This window comes from Periplaneta americana, chromosome 2 (genome assembly GCF_040183065.1).
Source record: "Periplaneta americana isolate PAMFEO1 chromosome 2, P.americana_PAMFEO1_priV1, whole genome shotgun sequence".
In the NCBI taxonomy this organism is placed as follows: Eukaryota; Metazoa; Arthropoda; class Insecta; order Blattodea; family Blattidae; genus Periplaneta; species Periplaneta americana.
The window spans coordinates 19,327,270-19,349,454 of record NC_091118.1 but is presented as its reverse complement, the minus strand read 5'-3'; the positions used below and the strand labels follow the sequence as shown (position 1 = coordinate 19,349,454).

The window sequence follows — 22,185 nt, the reverse complement described above, 5'->3', positions numbered from 1 at the left end:
TTGATCGTATACGTAATCAGCAAGTGGAGAAATCGGGTTCTCACGTAGTTCTAAGGTTCACCACCTACGACGTCGGGCGCTGATCATCTTATTTGATCCCCCAGCCGTAAGATGGTGTTGACCGCAGTTTCGTATTCTATTATCTCTTTACTCATAGTTCGGCAACAACGAGTTAGATGCTAACTCGTTGTTCGGCAATAATACCCTAATACGTAAATCAACTGGAAGCAGTGTTGCCAACACATAAATTGTATCCTCATTGGTGTAAACCTTAGAAATCAGTCAACATTAAAAAAAACTTATCCAATATATCTATATAAATAAAAGAAAATATTAATAAATATTATTCGATCTGTTGCTATGGATTGAACTTCGGCGTAGCTCAGTGGTTAGAGCACTTGGTACATACAACCAAGGACCCGGGTTTGATCTGTGCCGGCGCGAATTTTTCTCCTGTAATAACCACTGTTACCGTAACAGATATATTCTGTAGGACTAAAACATTAATCTTTACATAAATTAATTTTTATGCCACTGTCTCAGAACTATTTTGCAATTGCGTGAATGTCACGTTGAAGAGACTGACGGTAGTAATACTTTTGTGTGTACTTAAGATTTTTAAATAATCAGCAAATAATAAACAGAACTTTAATTAATGGTGAAGGATCAGCGGAGCAGAGAAAAATTCTCTCTGGCACTGGGACTCAAGCCCGGGTTTTCAGCTCTATCTACTAAGCCACACCGGATTCGAATTCAGATGCCGGATTGAATCCTCCCAGTTTAAGTTCCACCTCTTAGTTTCCCTTTAGTAGCCAACCCTCATGCACTGTGTCACAGATGTGTGACAGTGGCACAATGTCCAACACACTAATGTGTAGAGGTGCACTCATTACGAGTGCCTAAGTGGCCGGGATCCGACGGAATTAGCACCGTCTTAAATAACTGATTATATACGCATATCTAAGGAAATAGTGTGTCAGTGAAATGAAGGATTAATTAAGGGTGCAGTGAATATGGATGAATAGTGTTTAAGTATGAGAAGGGTCATGATGAGTTTATTTAATTAGTAGGAATGAGTAGGACATACTGTAAAGATAGGAAGAGTAGAGGAGCTAAAAGTAGGACTAGACTAGATAGGTATCAGTAGGACAAAGAAGTAATATAGATATAAAGCAAATAATAGGGTGTAGGCCTAGTTAAGACTATAGTACAGTAAAATAATTATTGTAGTGATTTGTAAATAAGTTGGGTCTGTGAAAATGAAGAGTAGAAAAAGTAATTGTTATGTTATTAGGAATAGGAAATAGTAGAAGGTAGGATTAGAAGGAAAGAAGGAATATTTAATAAACGCAGAAATATAGGAAGAGTGGTGAACGAACATGAAAGACATACTGGGTGAACATTAAATGATGAAGATAGGTCAGTCATTAACATCGGGTATTGTGCAAGTTGTAAATAGTATATGGAAGGGACTGCTGGCCCGAATACTATAATGTGAAGGGCCAGCAGGACCAAAGGTTTGAGTGAGAATAAACCATACTATCATGCGCATATCATATTATAGCGATGTATCAAAGTACATATGATCTGCTCCGCTGATCCTTCATCATATGATAACACGGATTTCCTGCATGGAAATATCATATTGCTGTAATACTTTAATTAATGATGATGATAGCAGCAACAGCAGCAGCAGCGGCAGCAGAAGCAGCTCTACAAATACATAAATAAGTTCGTAAAAATAAAATAGACAAAGTATAACAGTCTTTCAACATTTTATTTTTCCTTATATTCTCAACATGGTACTCGAATTAAAAAAAAATTGATAAACCATTATATAAAAACTTCTGTTCAGGTAATAATATTAAATCTCCAAATAATGGCACAAATATTATTTGCTCAGCATTAAAAGATCCAAAATCCTTATTGTCTGTGTGGGGTCAATGTTTGTTTCTATCGGTAACATTTAGTGGAAAAGTCTTATTATAGGGGTGTGATATTTTTATATTAACAATATACGCGAAATGTGAAAAAAAAAAAAAAAAAAAAAAAAAAAAAAAAAAAAACTTATTTTAATCCAGGAAAACTTAAATTCTTTAATGAAAGCTCAAAATTAAGTGAAATATATTCGCGAATTTTCGCGAAATTTATAAAAATCCACGAAATTACTGGTACTTCATAATCACGACATTTTCAACTAAAACAGGTTTCATGGAGAATTCGCAAGAATAATTACTCTCTTTTCCAAATAAAATGTGAAAATTTTGGTTATAAAATATACTTAAACATTTATACATATTTGATCATCCAGCATTACATGTGTGTGACATGGCAACGATATATGCATAGTTTTAGTGAATACACAAGCAGACAACACTTACTTCTCTTTCCCGTAACAACTGCCTTAGTGAGATCAAGAAGACAGTACCGTCACCCCCTCACAGTCGAATGAAATTGAGTTAATGATGCAAAACAATTTTCTGTTACTTTGAAAGGGATTGTTTCAAAATTTTATTATTTTTACTTTTCATGTTTCTTTAGGGTGCAAAATGTGCGCAAAATTGCTTGTTTTTTTATGAAATATTCACCAAAATTAAATAATTTTAATCACTGAAATCAAAGTAAAATAATCACCATAAAAATCACACCCCCACCTATTACTAACTACATATTTGAAAGACTTATCGTCTGTGTGAGATGGTTTATGGTATCAAAGATGGACACATTGTGTGAAACGTTTATCACATAATCTTGTATTTGAAAGACTTTACCACAGTATGAGTTACTCCATGCTGTTGAAGGTATTACTTTCTTGGAAAACTCTTATCACATATGTCGTACATGAAAAGCCTCTGTCTCAGTGAATACATATATTGTTCTCGCCAAGCTTAGACGACCTCACTCACACCACTCTGCTGACTCATGCCTTACCCAAAACATAATAAATCATACGGTGCATGCCTGTTAGTTATGCAGCGTTGTCACATTATGACTCTGAATTAGCCCAGCTGCTGGGCTGAGGCAAGTACAATGTATTTTTAACAGAGAAGTTAGTAGTTATCTCTTGCGGCAAGATAAGCTGACCTCTCTACTCGGGCTGAGGCCGTCTATTTTTCTTTTATTTTATTGGGTTATTTTACGACGCTGTACCAACATCTAGGTTATTTAGCATCTGAATGAAATGAAGGTGATAATGCCAGTGAAATGAGTCTGGGGTCCAGCACCGGAAGTTACCCAGCATTTGCTCGTATTGGGTTGAGGGAAAACCCCGGAAAAAACCTCAACCAGGTAACTTGCCCGACCGGGATTCGTACCCGGGCCACCTGGTTTCGCAGCAGACACGCTGACCGTTACTCCACAGGTGTGGATGAGGCCGTCTATGTTTGGCAATGCTGTTATAAAACAATTCAGTTATCGGACGCAGCCAACTGCATAACATAAACATCGAGAGCATGTTGATGTGACTTCCTTGACTTCTTTCCTCTGAGCCGGGGTCGTCTAAGCTTGGCGAGTACAATAGCTTGTTTTAGGTGTCGTGTCCTTAGGATTGCATCCCTGTAAGCACGTGATTCACTGCTTGGTGCCATCTTATCGATTCAGCTACAGCATTCAGTTCTGATGCAGTCTTCATGTATGTAGAAACATCCCTCCATCTCCTGCTGATACAGCTGTTGGATTGCTATGAAGCTCTTTCCACAGAATTCGCACCTCAGTTTATTCTGGATTAAAGAGTCATCTCTTAATTCGCAATTCTGAAGCAGTTCCTCACTGTATGTGGCTATGAGTATGACCACAGTCTAGTACATACAGTCACGAAGCTCAATACGTAGGGAATATGCATTCAATGACAATTGAACTTCAGTTGCTAGCCACTAGGATCGCTACTATCGCACAGTATATTGTTCCTAGTACTCTCAGTTGCTAACCACTTGGAGCGCTGTATCACGAGAAATGCAAAAAAATCACCTCAAGCTTCGTGACTGTATGTACTAAACTGTGGTATGACCATGCCAGTGTTTTGTATGATCTTCTCGCATGTGCTAAACTCTTGGAGTTCTTGGACCTGTAAACACATAAACCTGGGGTCACATACAGCAACTCCAAAGTCACAGTTCACACAATAAGGAGTATAAACTCTTGTGAGGTTAAGTTATTATCTATAATCCTCTTGGTAAATTGTAGTAAATTATACAGGTAAATCCATATACCCATATTAACTTATGCTGTCAATATTGACATACTATAGTCCCGTCACTCTAATTTCCGGCAGCCAATCGCGTTGCAGGTCGGTTACATTTAAACGTGTGCGTCTTGTGATTCGCCGATTCATTTTTTAAGGCTCGATAAATACTTAATATAATCGCCCACCATTTTAGCTCTTTCGTTGGCGTTTGCAGAAAGCACACGAAGACGTTATTTGCCGCTCAATTATTTGCTATATTACATTGCGTTTGATTTATTATCATAGGAGCTACGACATGATAATGTTTGATGGTGCAGCAAATAGATTCCTCATATGGTAGCTCGGCAACGTAAGAACACAAATGGCGAACGATACTACCTACCTAGACTTTGCCTAAAAATTGATAGTACAGTAGAACCCTTATTTAACATATTTTTGAGGACACAGCATAATAAACCTTAAACGGGGATTGACACTACAATAAATAGAGATTAGCTATGTGTGTTAAAAAAATTTAGACTACTTTTGCAAAAATTCAATTTACAGTAAAACCCCATTTTATCATTCTCATTTTTTAAGGAATAATCTGTTAAGTCGCAGCCAAATTACCTTAAGAATAATATAATTAATTCCCGCTTATAAGGAAACTCGGTTGAAGGAAAATCCCTCTTTTAAGGAATACTTTTCAAGTGGACTTTGTGATAATGAAGCCGAAATATCGAATCGATTTGCAATAATCCTTTTCCAGGGATGACTTTAATTATACACTGGAAACCACAGTCACCAACCATGAATAATTCTATCCTTTAACCTTCTAGCCTTATTGATATCAGTTACTGAATTAATTTTAGGTTAGCTGTAATTATATCTGTTAAAGATATGAGATAAAATGATCTTGTTGCTTAATTGTTAAAATTGAATGTGAATTATAATTGCTTTGGATTAACTTATCATGTTATTCTGTTATCAAATATAAAATTTTCATTCAGTTATGTTGGGTGTTCAATTCATTGCTGGTGAAATTGTAATTACCTTGCCCATCGTGAAATAATCCATGGCACGTTTCAGAATGGCAGTATTTGTGCTAGTGGGTTGATCTTCCATCCTGACAGCCTGGGTTCGATCTCCAGCCAGATCGTGGTGGACAAAGCAGGCATTGCAGAGGGTTTTTCTCCGGTACTCCCATCTCCCTTCATCATACCACCTCCAACTCATGTCATCTATCATCTGTAATAGTAAAAATAGTCTTAGGGATAGTAATACAGGTTTCCTGTGCTGATATAGGAAGGGTTTGGGGCTTATCAGTTTACTCGCGTGAGGATGGACTTGACTTTATTATTAGCTGAGGCAGGATAGCTGACAATGACAGACAGGACTTGGCTTACCGGGCTAATCGTCCGAGAAACGGGACCTGAGGCAGAATGGCCCACCTGTCAGCATCGGATTCACGAATTCCACCCCAGATCACCTGTTGGACTTGGACAATCAAATCATCGCATATATAGGGCCAAACCATGCCTAGGTGTATGGACCCATCCAGGGTCCAGCCTCATAAAGCCAAGCCAAGCCCAAAGCATTAAAATGTGTCTCAGTTATATGACTTTTATTGAACTCGCAATAGTGTCCGAAAATTCTCCAGCATATAAGGGTCTTAGTAAGACAGCAGGCATAAGAAAAAATTGTTTGCAGGGCATCACCTTAACCAGTTGAGAACTGCGAATTCGAGTCCGTCAAAAAAGTCATGAAAATAACAAAAGTAAAATTATTATAATTAATAGACCGAATATTTTATCATACTAGAACACTGGTATTCAATCCTTTTCGCTAGTGTACCCATAGAATAACATTTCTTTCTGCCTTCTTACCCTAAGTAACACAAGACTATGATTGATGTTGTATGCAAAATTTATTATTATTACTATTATTATTATTATTATTAATATCATCATTATTATACAATTATTATACACATAATAATTATTGATGATGTGATAGTGATAATAATAATAATAATAATAATAATAATAATAATAATAATAACAACAACAACAACAGTAGTAATAAATTATGTAACATGTTATTTTTTTTATCTTTTTTTTTTATCCAATGCCACCAGGTTGTCTTTTCGACATTTCTGGTTTTCTCTCCTGGGCATGGCTTAGTTGTAACCCACTTCTGAGGCTGGGGCGCCTGGAAGGCGGAGTTACATTACCCCGATGATGTGATAAGATGATTATGATAATGTGGTGCCAGGAGAGGTCTTAAATCTAAACTTAACCTGAATTCCAGACCATGGACGAACACAGGAATAATCCCCTTTAAGGAAAAATTCCTGTGCTCTAACCGGGAATCGAACCCGGGACCTCATGAACTATAGCTCTTCTTCTTTTTTTTTTTCTCTTTTCTCTTTTTTTTTTTTTATTATCTTCATATATTACTTAATCATTTGTGTTTGTATGCCATTTAGTAGGACTGCTAATCAACATTTTATGTCTTGTCACCCATATGTATTCTCCAATTAGTATATTAACTGAATAATATATCTCAAATAAATTAATCGTCCAATTTGTCTCGGGCATTTTAGATCTTATAAACTGTGTGTGTGTGTATTCCCCTTATGTTATGTAACTGATTTTGATTATGTGTAATTTTCTACTTTATTTTATATATTATGTAACTGATCTTGACCATTTGTAATTTTATATTATGTAACTGATCTTGTCTATTGTAATTTCCTACTATATTTTATGTAATTTTTAAGTTATTTTCTTTTGTGTTGTTCTGTAATCAAATTTTGTATCTCATGTATTTGTATTATTGAAACCTGGTTGAGTGGAAGAGAAGGCCTCATGGCCTTAACTCTGCCAGGCAAAATAAACCTACTACTACTACTACTACTACTACTACTACTATAGCCAGAAGCTCTGACCACTAGACCATGAGGCTGGTCATGTAACATGTTATTGAAGCTAGGAAAAACAAGAGTTGATATTGTAAAATAAAATATGTAAACTGCAATAATTATCAACAAGTATAATAAAATGTATTTATTAATTTAATGCAACAAGCACTTGACTCAAATCATTGTGCTTACAAATAAAGAAAACCGATTTTAGCAACAATGAAGTATAATAAAAAAAGTTAACATTTTTGCATACCTAGTCACTGAGATGCATACCCCTTCAAACAACAGGGTAGGCATACCATAGATTGAATACCAAAGTACCAGGATATTAAAAAAAAAAGCACGCATGCACGCACTACCCCCTCCCAGCAGATTTACCATACAAAAAAAGGACTGCACACATCTAATTTACTGATTGGCTTACTTTATCTTCAAACTTCATAAAGGATCTCCAACTGCTTCAAATTAATATACAAGATTGCACTTCAGGTCAGATGACTCGTGTTTGATCTCATTCACAACCGATTTCCCTTCTATGCATGCAAGGAATACGAAAGCTAGTATGTATGTCACACATGTGTTAAGTACAATTGTTGCGTAAAATGTGTTAAGTGCATTATTACTTCTCAGACATTCTTAAAGGAACTTATTTTTAATTGATTTTTGACAACAATCAATGTACCATTTTACTCTCATGTTTACTTATTGGGATTACTTGATAAACTGCTGTTTAATTAGGTAATAAAGATTAAAATTAGATTTATCAAAAATTAAGGAATTTGTATTTACAACAACACGGAAAGGGCATGACTGCATGAATATGACTGTGACCTGGAAGCAGGGGATGGTGCAATACTGTTACCAGCATCAGGCAGCCTTTAAGCAGGTATTATGCAGCTTCTCAGGTGCAAAATTATTTAATTTACTGCTTATGGAGTATGGTCAAATTTATTGGGTACAAAATACGAGGTAATTTTTTTTTTCATTCTTCAAGAACTTATTACAGAGGAATTTATATGTAATTGAGTCTCCGGAAATGTATTATTTTATTAAGCAAAGAAAGCAAGAAGTTGAGATGCAAATAAAAACAATATTGTCCTCACCTCTCATTCTCTGTTACTGTCTCTTCTATCACCTCTTCCTTCAAACCTTTCACATTCCACACGTGTTCCTAAAACAGAAAATATCACTGAATTACAGTAATTGTGAAAAAGAGATGGCACAGAAATGTTATACGAGGATAACACAGAATATCGTATTTATTTCTTTTAAGTGTTTGTTCAACGGCAGTGAAACTTCGATTATTGTAGTCTTCGCCTGTCATCATTTCTACTGACAATTGTTTGTTACTTCATACCATTAAACTCGATATTATCAGAATTGTGTTAGTAATCAATTTCACAGATCATGTACTGGTACATTTTTCCTAGACGAATAAAACACGCAATTTCTTTTACTGAATTATTCACCATAAATCCAAAGAGATTGCATATAAATCACTAGTACGTCCAGTAATGGAATATGGTGCTGCATGTTGGGATCCTTACAGATTAGAACATATTAAGACACTGGAAAAGATTCAAAAAGTGTTGTCGGAAAAATTCACCATTAAAATGGGACACACTCACGGACAGGAGAACGCGAATTCGATTATGCGCACTGTTCAAAACATACAGAGGTGAGCCTGCCTGGAGAGAAATAAAAAATAGGTTGCAGCCGCCAAATTACTCTTCAAGGAACGACCACTCATATAAATTGAGGGAAAGAAGGCAGAGGACGGACACTGGAAAGTTTTCTTTTCTCAATCGTACTATCAGGGACTGGAATGCTTTACCTGCAGACTTACTAAAGGCTTTACCAACAACCAAAAATGTATTTAAAAATAGGCTTAAGGACCTTGCTAATAGACTGTAATTATACACAGTATTTAAAGGGTGTAAATGATATTTTGTTATTGAAGTGTTGTATCAGTGAAGAATTATGTTGTGTCAGTGAAGTGTGTTTTATCAGTGAAGAAGTATGTCGTGTCAGTGAAGTGTGCTGTGTAAGTGAAATGTGTTCCTGTCAGTGAAGCTTTATAGTTTGTAGTGGCAGTGCAAAGTATTTGAACAGTGAAATGTTTTTGAAGTGTTAGTGAAATCAGGATAGAATCAGTGAAATGTGTCGTAGTTCCAGTGCAGTGAGTGAGTTGACAGCGAAATGAGTGTAATGTTGAAAGGTACTTGTGCAGATATGAACATATCATACTCGTGGGTTTTAGTTCGATCTTAGTTTTAAGATACAAATTAGATTTATTTCAAATGTTATTTTAAGTGATCGTTTCATTTAATTTAAGATATTCCCTGTTGTTACTATTATTATTATTATTATTATTATTATTATTAATTATTGTTAATATTAATTATTAGTATTATTATTAATTGTATTTTTAATTAATAAGTTTTTTATTGTCATTATTGAGTGTAATTAGTTACCTCTACCACTGGGTATATACCCATTGCAGTGTGAATACATACATACATACATACATACCATTTACTGAGAATTTCTGTAAACAGGCTAACAATTTCATCCCTTCTGATCATTTCCAAGATTACACATTTTTCTATTATTCCAATTGTTAATTTGATCCATATTATACTGAAGGATTATATTTTCAGAACAGATGGCCTAAACAGATGCCCAGAGAAAACATTTGTAAGAACCAAATCATTAATAAATATTATCCTTAAAAAAATTGAAGGGTGTGATCCCAAAACTCGCTGAGTTCATTTGGCCACTTTTATGATTTATACATATATATGATTTTTTTTTTTTGAGACATCTATCATTATATTTTAAATTTCTTTTCTTACTTGAAAACTCACTCAGTCCGTAGACTAAAGGATAAAAATCTTAACCAGTTATTTCATAAAAATGTACTGAACGCATTTTGGGGTCACACTCTTTAATTGCAGGCACTCAGAGTGTTTCCAAGCTTTCTGGCGATTTTCTCGTGAACTGAACCTCACCCACAAATATACGAGATTTAAAATAATTCTGCACATACCTACTCTTTGTATGCCAATGTGAACCTTTTTAAGCCTTCAATTTGCTATCAATTATTTGCAGTGGTGATATCTACCAAATAAACAAAGGCCATTTAAAGAACAAAGAGACAAAAAAACTTGTGTTTTGTGTTGTTGTTGTTTTCTAATGCCAGGCATTTGACAATAAAGTCATTTGACCTCTTGCACTCCAATATTTTTCGAAGATATTATCATGGTCAACCACTGAAGCACAGATTTTGAGGTGTTCCGAATCCATTTCTTGGTTACCTTTGTTTTGTAATAATAGCAAAACAATGTAAGCTGAGGACCACAGAATCTCATGAACTCTGTACACAGAGGGACAGAAATATCTGCAAGTCAATCTCGCTAGCTTTTGTGGAAGGTAAGTTATTACGAAATGAACAGCACTTACTTCAGGTTCTCTCTTCAAAGCAAAAACCGAAAAAGGAGGTAGAGTTTCTCCGCATTTTGCTTCTGTTACAAGATCAACGTTGAGTTCTTCGTAATCCACTCTTCTATCAATCATGTCCTGAAATATCAAATACACTCACTAAACAAGAGGAAGGGAAGATTTATAGTATGTTATTTCAACATCGTAAAATAAATTATAATTAAGCACAAAACTCTTAATTCCGAAATGACAATACACCATACACCATATTAACTTAAGTATCATGAAGATGTACGAAGATTCACACATGGGATATATGCACACTTGAGAATTGAAGAAAAAATTACAAGTATAAGCCAATGAAGTACCCACGTTTCTGTACAATGCTTAAAACAGTTAAAGTATCATTTCAGTTATGAAAATTATATCGCGTTTATTACGCTTTCAATTGTTTAAGTACAGTGGAAACTTGATTACTATAGTTTTCAGCTATCGTAATTTCGACTGACAATTGCTTGCTACTTCATACCATTAAGTTCGATTACTATCAAAATTGTATTAATCGTCAATTTGACAGGTCATGTACTGGTACACACCCGGAAACAAAATTTAGGCCACCTGAATTTTGTTTTTGAGTCTGTACATTCTTTGAGATGACTAACATTTGGACAATCTCCAGCATCTAATCATGTGCCCAAGGATTTCGTTTTGTAGGTCCACTGTCCTTGATACGTAAACATTTAAGAGCATGACCATTGTTAATTTGTACATCAATATCAAATTCAGATGCAATTTGTTTCACCGAATTTTACATAATTTACTGAGAATTTCAATTAACGTGCTTTAAGGACTAGAATTTCGTCACGTCTGATTAAACTAAATGCGACAGTATTAAGGGGATAGTTCTTGTAATACACAATTACATGTTAAAAATTAAAACCTAAAAGAAAGATTTCATAACATTCCATGTGACTTTAGTGTACAATATATCCAAAGGATAAAAAGTTAAAGGTGATAAGGTTAAATTTAAAGCTAGAGGCTAAGACGAAAAAATAAAAATGAAATAACATTGAAAGAAAAAATCCGAAATATTTATCAGAGAGATCTTTGTTAGTGACACTTCTGAAACTTTTTTCCTCATACTCATAATACACCAGTTACCTGAATTATACAAACAGAAAAAAATTTGCAGTTCCAGAGGATTTTACTAATAATAATTAAGCACTGACTCACCTTAATTTCTAACTTCAACACTGAACATGAATCATATTTTTCACTTTTGATGTCCAATACATTATCAAAACTCATTTCAGACGGTTCCATCTTGATTCTGTTCATGTTCATTTCTAACAATCTTCCTTCCTGTATGTCAAATATTACGAATAATAGTAAATTATAATATTTTCTTAAGAATCAGATTATAGAGGAAGAAAATTTAAATTTTTAATACGGAAGTAAAGAATTATAAGATATCACTAAAATAGGCCTACTTACAGTTGACAGGGATTTCACTTCATCTCCATCTGTGATGTCTTCTATCCTTTGAGACAATGTGTGCATCTTCTGTGTGTCAGACACATTCATAATAACTGAAAGGAAAGTTTTCCATTTATGCTTGTATGTTCACATTTAACATAACACTAATAATTCAGTTGAAAAACTTATCACGATATTCTCCTTGGAAAGATATAAAAGCAAATTCAAATCATAATTTCATAAAATTATAACCACAGTAGCCTAAATAAGATATTTACAGAACCTATCTTGGATATGGCCAAACCATTTTAAAACCAAAGAAATACGAGTTACACTGCAGATATGGACAACACTACAAGTGAGGACAGAGAATAAGACAGAAGGTGATTACTAAAATTACAGAGCCTATAATGGTAGTAATTAAGACGCGAGTATGTTTGTTTATGAAACGAGCACAAGCGAGTTTCATAATTTTCATACGAGCGTCTTAATTACCATTATAGGCAAGTTTCATACAACTTTTTATGCTCGACCATATTTCTAACTTGAAATTATTCATAAATATTCATGTTATGGTTATGTAAGTGATGAGCAGAACTGACCTAAATTGTGAGATGTGCGCAGACGCGAAAGTATTGATTTTTTCTGAGGAACAACAATGTCATTGACCTTGATATAATCTAGAGAATAACATGAACATTAATTTTGATATAACCTGGAAATTGATTTAGAATTGAAAAACGAGATGACAAATTGAATTTATTTGAATATTATTTACAATTAACGCTAATTATTATAGTAACAGAACATAACCTTCTGCGACAGTATTGGATTTCCAGCCTCCGTGACATTTCCCTCGTTGTCTTTCGATTGCATATCCAAGAATAATCGAAAACCTGAACTTTAATGAATAGGCGTACTTTAATGACATGCATTAAAGGACTGCTACCAGGTGTATAATTACTACATTTCGGCATGGTCGAGCATAAACTATATTACATATCTATATCTGTATGAGTGCATCAATATTTTCTCTATTTACAAAGACTATATCCTTATACTCCCATTATACTTTCGCCATAAGCCATTTATATTATGCCTAAACTGTTAAAAACCGACATAATACGTAGAACCCTGGGCCTACTAGTCCGAACTAAATGGAGCTGGGGTATATTCAGTTCATCGAAATTTCGGATTAAGTGGAGACAGGAATGCAAGCAGGGAAACCACACCTTATCCCCTCCCCACCTTTCACCGTCCACTGCTGGTTATTTATCTGCTCTTCGTCCAAAGAAACTGACAGATTATCTATTTCCCATAATAGTGTATACAGTAAAACAAGAACTAATTTATTCTCTAGTGGTAAAGTAGGTGTTACTGTGAATTGTACAGTCTTAGAAAAAAAGTTTTGTCGCACAGATACTTTATAAACATAAAATTTACACTGTCACACGTTAAAAGTGTTAAAATTGTTTAAAAAGGTATTTACCTTCGACAGACGGCCCGTTTCGACGCTATTTGTCGTCGTCTTCAGTGTCTCTTGACCCACTGCTGATTTTGGCTCTGCAATGTGCAGTTGTCGATGGACAACTGCACATCGCAGAGCCAAAATCAGCAGTGGTTCAAGAGACACTGAAGACGACGACAAATAGCGTCGAAACGGGCCGTCTGTCGAAGGTAAATACCTTTTTAAACAATTTTAACACTTTTAACGTGTGACAGTGTAAATTTTATGTTTTTAACAAAGTGTTAACGAGAACTTTAATCAATGGATACTTTATAAGTCTCAAAAAGGAGGCAATGCGCATGATCAAACATACAACAAAACTAATTTTATTATCTCAACTAGTCCTCTTGTGAACCAGGTCGCTCATCCTCTGATCATGTGGACTGATTTCTTTCTGTCCAACAAAAAAGTTTTGGTTGAGGTGATATCTCAGTGAGTTTTATTTACTCGTCGTGTTGGTTTACATCGGCCATGTTGTGACGTCAGAATCGTTTGTCAAACTTGACGAAAATTAAGCGATATCCTACAATAAAACAATCCCAAAACTTTTTTCTAAGACTGTACATCGTGAGTTTCTAAATACTATAGCATTAAATTCAGTTTCAGTTCAAATACACTTTTTTTCTCCTCTCTCTCTCTTGCATGTTCAGATTATCCGAAATGTCGGATTAGAGGAGATGTACATAGCATAGATATGATACTACAGGGTGCATAAGCCTCCCCCCATTATCTCCCATAAAATACTTTTGCCATAACGCTTCTATATCATGCCTAAACCATCAAAAACCGACATAAATTATACATAACATAGATGAGTGTCAACAGTAATGCCTAACTCATATCGTAAATGATTTCGTGACGTCATACACATTGGACTCTCCTATGAAATTAAGTTACTGATATTTATTATTACTGGTATATATCACAATGTAAACAGCAAGTTCAAAAATCATGTACTAGCCCATTCTTAATTACCTGTTAGTGAATCAGAATCAGACAATGTGGTCTTGGAGGAATGTGGTGATATCTTCAAATTGGACGACGGTGTAACATCTTTTGCAAACACCTCCATGCACTGCACAGGATTCCCTTCTGCAACTCTAGATTTTCTCGTATATGTCCTTAGAGCCTTATGCTTGTGTACAGGGATGATATATGGACAAGGATATGATGGGCTGCGCAGTCGATTTGTTCCATTTCTATTTTGGTCTGAGACGTCTGCCCCATTACAATGTATGGAAGGAATGGCAGTTGCGTTCAGTCGTGTCACTTTACCACAATAGTACTCACTTGTGTGAAAATGATTTATACACAGCCTCATATCTTCCGTGACATCTGCTGCCAATCTATACTGGTCCTCCAGTCCACAGAAACGCAGCCATTTCTGACATCTAAATTATAATAACAATAAAATGAAGTTCATGTACTGTATTAATTTTAATTCTTGCATTAGCTTCACTATCACATCTATTATTACCGTCTATTCACTTCAAAGTGCTAAAATCTCTCGTTATTTACTTTCAAAATGTATTAAAAATAATTATTACATGTTAAAAAAAAACTTTATAGCGTGCAGAGTAAAATAGGAAACTTGGAAGTTCACTGCTCCAGAAGTGCAGGTAATAGTACCCTTATTTCAACATCTGTACTATATTCAACCAAGTGCCCGTCTGCTATGAAATTACCATTGTCTGTATTTTGTATAATTATAAACTTACTAAAATATTAGTTACATTAATAGTATGTTGAACCATGTGCCAAGGTACATCACCTAGGGACAGTATGTAGCACTTCAGGAAAATTTAAAAAATCTGTACAAAAAATTACTTAAGTTAATTGAAACATTATTTTTTCTAAGATACTTTACACTTCAAAGACACTGTAGTTAATAATAAAGAGTCATAAAGCTTATACAAAAATAAAAATATTAAATTTCAAAAACTGTCCCTAGGTACAACAGCTTCCCCTACACTGTAGTATCACTGTCATAAAATGTTTACCTTGCTGGTTCTCTTGGAAATGCAAAAAAACTCATTTTGCATCCTGATTTGTAGACATTTGTGCATCTAGGAGCACAACATGCACGTTTATTAGGCATGTTAAATCCAGATATGTTCGCAAGTTTACACGAAAATTCTTTTAACATTATTTCCTAAAACATGTTTTGTTTAATAGATCGGTCGATTGATATCACCGATATTCGGGAGGATCGATTTATACGTAGTGATGCTGTCATCCATTGGCAACATCATGAACTATTCATTCCACCTTCCACCTAGCGGAATTTTGGCAAAATGAAGCGAATTGGAGAATGCCACGAATAGCATCGTTAATGGCGGGTGGTTCAAATTGCTGTTCTATTAGTTTGTATTATTTTAAATTGTATGCTTAAGTAACTGCGTTATTTTTAACTCGTCATTCTCGTCTTTTGTGTTGCCAATAAGTCAACAGTTATAACTTTTGTGTTGATAATTTTTTTTTTATTTTGCGAGTAGTGTAGGCTATTTCTTATGCTTCACAGATATGGACAATAAATTCAAGAAAATCGCGTAGAAATGCATAGATATGCTGAAATATTAACAAGGGTTGGTTCACAACAATTCTCCTAAATTGAGGTATCGTATTATATTAACATGCATTAAAAAGGACCATGTATTATTAGTCTTATCACACATGTGTGCACACAGGAGGCGAAACCATTTTGGTCAAATCATCTGTTCAGCAGAGACCTGTCATCACCCAATTTCGTCAACTGGAAGGTTTCTTCATTTAAATCTTTGTAAATAACACCAATCTCATACCTGGAACCATATATTATACTGTTCTAAAAATCTACAGTTATTGTTCAACTTTCCAATATCATTAGGCCTTTAGTAAAGCAGACAGATGAGCAGTACAAAACCTTAGACTAATTGCTCATACTACGTAACTGTGAAGTTGCGAATTTAAAGCGGAATAGAAGCGTATTGAAACAAATTGCAAACAAAATCACCTTCAACAATCTCAAATACAGATTCATCACATTGCAAAAGTACCGGTACCTAATTAAAATATATAAGCTCGTAGCTGTTGTCAGGAGCGCCAGTCTTCGAATAATAAGTCCTTACCAAACAATAGGGAAGATGGAGAATGCAGGATTTGAAGTGAAACAACTATGAACGAATTACCAAACTAATAACTAAACCAGCACATTAACGCAAAAAATAGGAACAAAGTTTGGTAAAACGAGCGTTGAGGGACTTCCGCCGATTTTAGCAAGACTTCTGACTTCTGTTGCATTCAAATAATTATAAAATATGATAATTTGGTCCAGGGAGCATCCGTTTTTGGTGCAAAGATAATTCGTTTGGCGTGTTTCTCAAATGAAATTAACCTAAGTGGGTCAGTGTCTATTCCAAAATCGTTTGGTCTCAAATAGGCCTATGGACCTACTCCATTTGTTAAAGCAGAAGGAATTTCAGAATATTTCGTGATTGACAAGACTGTACGGATATATAAATGAAAAGATCTCTACCTGGAAAATTTGCTTCCAAAAAGGAAAAATCGTTACCGGTAATTAAAATTTTATACCGTAACTTTAATTGAAGATATTAAAAAAATATTTAACACAAAATCATATACAGCTGCCATCTTCCTCGATGTTCAAAAAGGTTTTATTAGAGTTTGGTATGAGGTATCATATATATAAGATCAGTAATTAGGCCTATGGGTCAAACTCTTTAACATTACTAATCTTGTTACTAATAACCATTTTCTTAAAAGAAAGAGCATTCCAAGTGCAATTTCAAGAACATTGCTACCTGGACAAATCTGGCAACCCAGGAGACTCAATAATTGTTCCTCAAACATTACTGGTACCGTACAGTACCTGTACTAAAATTCTCTTATATGATGATGACACAATGATATGTTGTGTAAGTCGAAAGTCATCATTAACTGTTTGTAAAGTAGAATACCACCTACATATAGAACTAGATCATACATAATTTCAAAACTGGTAAGTACATTTCCATCAATCATGATAATTATGCAATAATTTTTTAAGATATGTGTAAAGGCCTAGAGAAAACTTACATATACTATAAATCATTGTCCATTTTAATTTCAAAATATAGTTAAATATCTGAGAGTTCATTTTGACCATAAACTTACACTTCTTTAGCACAGACATGCCTATAATTAACTAGAGCCAAAGCAAGTGGGAGAATAAGCCTTATTTATCCTCTTGTCTTCTATAACAAAAAAAGTTGTGTAATGGCATATGTGAGTAGCAATTAAAATTTCATTTATTCAGGAAATATTACTTTTGACTATATTCTAACAGCCATATGCTGCTCCTGTTTGGATATACATCCCCAAAAGTATTTTTAAACATCTTCAAGTCACACAAAATAAGGCTCTGAGAATTATTCATACTTCTGATTGTATACCAGAACATCACAAATCCACGAAGACTAAATTAATATGAACTATTGCAAGATATATTGCAAAAAAAGTCAAGGATTTCTATAAAATGTTGATGAAAGTAAAGAGGGTACAAACTATTGGAAAATATAACGTGCCTGCATATTCAAAGCATAAGACATAGGCTACAATTGTTTCTGTAAGAAATTAATACCAGTACCGCTATGCTACTTCTTTGTTAAGTACTGTAGTGTTATGATAACAATTCAGAAATTCAAACGTCAGAACTTATTTTTGTAAGATCTTATTGTATAAGTGAAAAAAAAAAAAAAAACTGTCTCTGTTTTGATACTTACCAATGGTGAAAAATTGGGGGGGAATAAAAAGCTTTTGAACTACACCTGCAGCTCCTTTGCTCAAATAACGACATTAACAATGCCTATACATTAACTATGATTTCAAGCAGGGACAGCATGAGTTTCATCTATCCCCAGCAACAGTATAAGTAATTTAAAAACTCTCGAAAGGCGCATTTTCCAAATGGCATCTCTAACTACAGTATGTACTGGTAATGTAAATTTATCTACTGGGATATCAGTAATTATTGTAAGTTTAACCATAAATAATCATTAATGTGGCTCTACAATTTTCGTAATGTCCACAACCATGAAAAGAAGCAACAATTATAATATTTCCCAAACAAGGAAAATTTCCAAAACTTGTCTTCAATCATAGAACAATCAGTTTATTAAACACAATGGAGAAAATGTTCGAAAGACCAGTGCCCAAAATTCTCGCACCATGTTGATACAGTGAGTGAAATATTGCTGTAAAAGTAATGGGGGAATTAATGTCCACTGCTGTGGAGTAATGGTTATCATGTTTGACTGTGAAGGATTAGGCCCTGGTTCAAATTCTGGTTGGAACAAGTTATTTGGTTGTGGTTTTTACAAGGTTATCCTTCAACCAATTGAAACAGAATTGCTGGATAACTTTCGGCATTGGATTAGGACTCATTCCGCCTTCATTAATTTGAAATGAATCTATCATCTTTCAATAGTTTCAGGTCGACTGAGGATGCAGCAGGATGTAGTACTTCGATATGCATACAGATGACAGGAAGCTGCAGAAGTCTCAGGAGGATGAGAGGTCTTTTGTAGTAGACTCCATCGGAAGTGGGTGATGTGTAGCTGAATCGATAGAGGGCACCAAATAGGGAATCACAATACTTAGAGGAATGCCATCATCCATATACAAAGGAGGTAAGCACAATAGGCATCAGGCTGCAGTACATGCCTTTAGGCCCTCCTCCACAATATAAAAAAATGAAGGAAATCAGTGTAATAATATTTTTATCACATTCAGAGGTGTGAATATCATTATTTACAATGATAATACAGTAAACTGTCCGAATGGATACACTGGGAAATAATATTTCGACGTAAAAAAGGAAAATAGCAGAAGTTGTCTTTTATTGTAACGAGTCTAAATTAATATTATGAAGCTCAAACCTGACCCATATTTGTACGATCTATACTATTTCAACCCTGGCAGATGTATTAAAGCATTAGCAATTTGTATGGGTACCCTTAGCACTTTGTAACATTATGTGAACATTTCCGAACAAGTTTCAAGCACATATTAGCATGACAGGGAGCATATTATAGTGTTAACCAATAAAAGGAAGAAGGAAAAAATAACACGAAATAAATGGAAATTAAACAAGTTTTAATTTATAACAATTTTTTTATATTGCTCTGTTCAAAGCTACAATTAAAAAGTTAGTCATAAAAATAATACAGAAATTGTTATAAGAAGTACATTTTATATCATATAAGAAATTTGATCACATTTTAAAACAATTAATGAATTTAAATACTATTATAGTCACAATCATGCCATGGTATGAAAGAAAAATTTCACAATCTCGAGCGTGAATCGAACCTGCGACTTTCATACCATGGCATGATTGTGACTATAATAGTATTTAAATTCATTAATATGTCACATCAACGGACGTGTATACGTCACCAAACATCGTAAGATGAAGAATACATTTAAAACAATTATTCAATGTAACATTTATGAAAATCTCGCTTTAAAAACTGACCTTCAGTCTGAATTTTTGGAAAATATTTTCTTATGCACAGACCCAGAAACAAAATTTGAGCCACCTGAATTTTCCAAGTTCCAGTTATAACATACTGCACATGCTCAGTAAGCCCAAATTTTGTTTATGGGTCTGTACAAATAACAGTAAAAGTACTCATTTTAAGACATAATGAAGAAGTATATTATAAATAACTTACGGACATTAATAGGAAATTATAAACTTCTGACAACTGGTTATTCACTGCTATTTCTCCTAGTTTAACTGAATTGAAAGTAATCTCACAATGTTAGTTAAAACACAATCAAAAACAATTGAAAACCATAGGCAAAGAACATTCTAAGTCATATATTTTCTTTATAAAATTAGATATGTATGCCATCTGGTAGTATATTAACTGTACTACATTTTGAGCATTTCCTAGTCATGGGAACATTGACCTACGTCCAAAAAATTTACGCTTCTAAGGGTACATACATGTTGGAGCAACGATAAACGATAAAAGAAATGACCTAGAGACGCTTTGGTATTATCAAAGAATCAAGTGTTCATATCAGAGCAACGAGAATGCGGGAAGCGAACATTTTGATTTATCAGTAGAAGATATTCTATGCATCCACTTAATGAAAGAAGACTATAGGAAATATCAGCTGCTAAGTTCAAGGTTAATATAACTTAAATACGTACAAAATTAAACCCGTTTCTCATGCCAAAGATAGTATAAATTCGTTGTGCTGTGACTGGTTCTTGTGATCACACAATATATGACGAATAAATACACAACTGATCAATTTGCCAATATCTACAATAATTAATTTAATATGCCAAAATAATAATAAATCGATTAATATTCGGATATATTTATAACCACCGGTAATTATACAGATTAATATCATCTTAATCAGAGATCATATGAACGACAAGAGCGAAGAAAATGGAACTTTCCTTTTTCGTAGCTTTTATCGTTACTCCAATATGCACACCTCAATGACAATGCATGCTTCAATTCTCTCTGATATAGCATCGCTGCTTCTTTTATCGTTTATCGTCGCTCCAACTTGTACGTACCCTAAGTAGTACATGCCATGAAAGATCAGTCTGTGCATTATTACAGGGAAATACATCTCAAAATGAATCTCATGTGACTCAAAATATATTTTGCCTGTTGTCTTAATTGTAAATGAGAAATGTAGATTTGCAGTTTTGAAAATATTCAAGAATTAAAATTAAAATAGCTAGACTCAATATGTCTTCATATAAAAGAAATTAAATATAGTAAAACCTTGACATAACGCTTTTGTTTATAACACTTTCCAACTTTAAAACTCCTTCCCCCCCCTCCCCATCTCTTGACCCACCCTGTATGGGATGTTAAAATATCCCGTATATAACATTCCCACTTTTAATGCTGTTCCGCTTATTATAACCCTTTCCTCCTGTCCAGGGCAAATTATCCCGTAGTACAACGCTCATTGCTATCATAACTTGCATTAAAGGCTCTGGAATTAAGAAATTCAGTACATCTACAGAGCATCTCAATTTTTTCCGACAATGTCACTTTGTCTATCACCAAGAAGAAGCAGTCTCTCTTAATGAAGATGTCGTTAATGACCTCACAACTGCCAGCGGGTGGGCTTTTAGAGAGGTATAAACCTGACATTTGTAATGCAGACGAGTTCAGTCTCTTCTTTTGCTTATCCACAATACCGAGAAATTCCCTGGTGGGTAGCTGAGTAAGAGCAACTCCTGTACTACTGTTCATCAGCATCAGGACTTCATAGCTGTTGACAACAATCATTGCTGAACAACAGTCACTATCGAAGATCATTGGTCATACTGGCAGCCAAGAACACAGTAACAATGAACCACCAACAAAGTCACTAAATGGGTTGTCCATTGTTGGAACATTTAAGATGCTTATCTACTCTTGGGAGAAAAATTTGCAATTTTATCCAATTAAAAAAAATTTTTTCCCCATTACTTCACACACAATTAAGTATTTTAACACAAAATAAACCCTGAAATATTTTTTAGGGATAGGCAGGGGTCAATTTCTAGAAGTGACAACAGGAACTTGTTTGTTTTAGTCCTTGATCCACAGTTTTTATGTTAGAACAGAATTTATTTCACTGTCTTACACCTAAAATAACACAGAATAA

The 22,185-nt window shown here is 34.4% G+C and overlaps 1 protein-coding gene across 1 annotated transcript; it reads right to left on the bottom strand.

Annotated features, from left to right (window-relative positions):
- Positions 1–2,035: 2,035 nt before the first annotated feature.
- Positions 2,036–15,779, bottom strand: LOC138715011 (uncharacterized). The gene is made up of 8 exons (XM_069847394.1): positions 15,513–15,779; positions 14,488–14,903; positions 12,024–12,118; positions 11,763–11,891; positions 10,551–10,667; positions 8,192–8,259; positions 5,216–5,410; positions 2,036–4,063 (listed from the first exon to the last, which is right to left on the bottom strand). The coding sequence occupies exons 1-7, from the start codon at positions 15,656–15,658 to the stop codon at positions 5,407–5,409; spliced, it is 975 nt and encodes a 324-aa protein (XP_069703495.1). The 5' UTR covers positions 15,659–15,779; the 3' UTR covers positions 2,036–4,063; positions 5,216–5,406.
- Positions 15,780–22,185: the final 6,406 nt, after the last annotated feature.

Excerpts from the sequence above, each read along its gene's own strand:
- LOC138715011 (XM_069847394.1), bottom strand. The coding sequence starts at position 15,658 with ATGTTAAAAGAATTTTCGTGTAAACTTGCGAACATATCTGGATTTAAC. Across the intron at positions 11,892-12,023 it reads AAGTGAAATCCCTGTCAACT|GAAGGAAGATTGTTAGAAAT; the intron begins GTAAGTAGGCCT and ends TTTGACATACAG. Across the intron at positions 10,668-11,762 it reads TGTTGAAGTTAGAAATTAAG|GACATGATTGATAGAAGAGT; the intron begins GTGAGTCAGTGC and ends TTGATATTTCAG.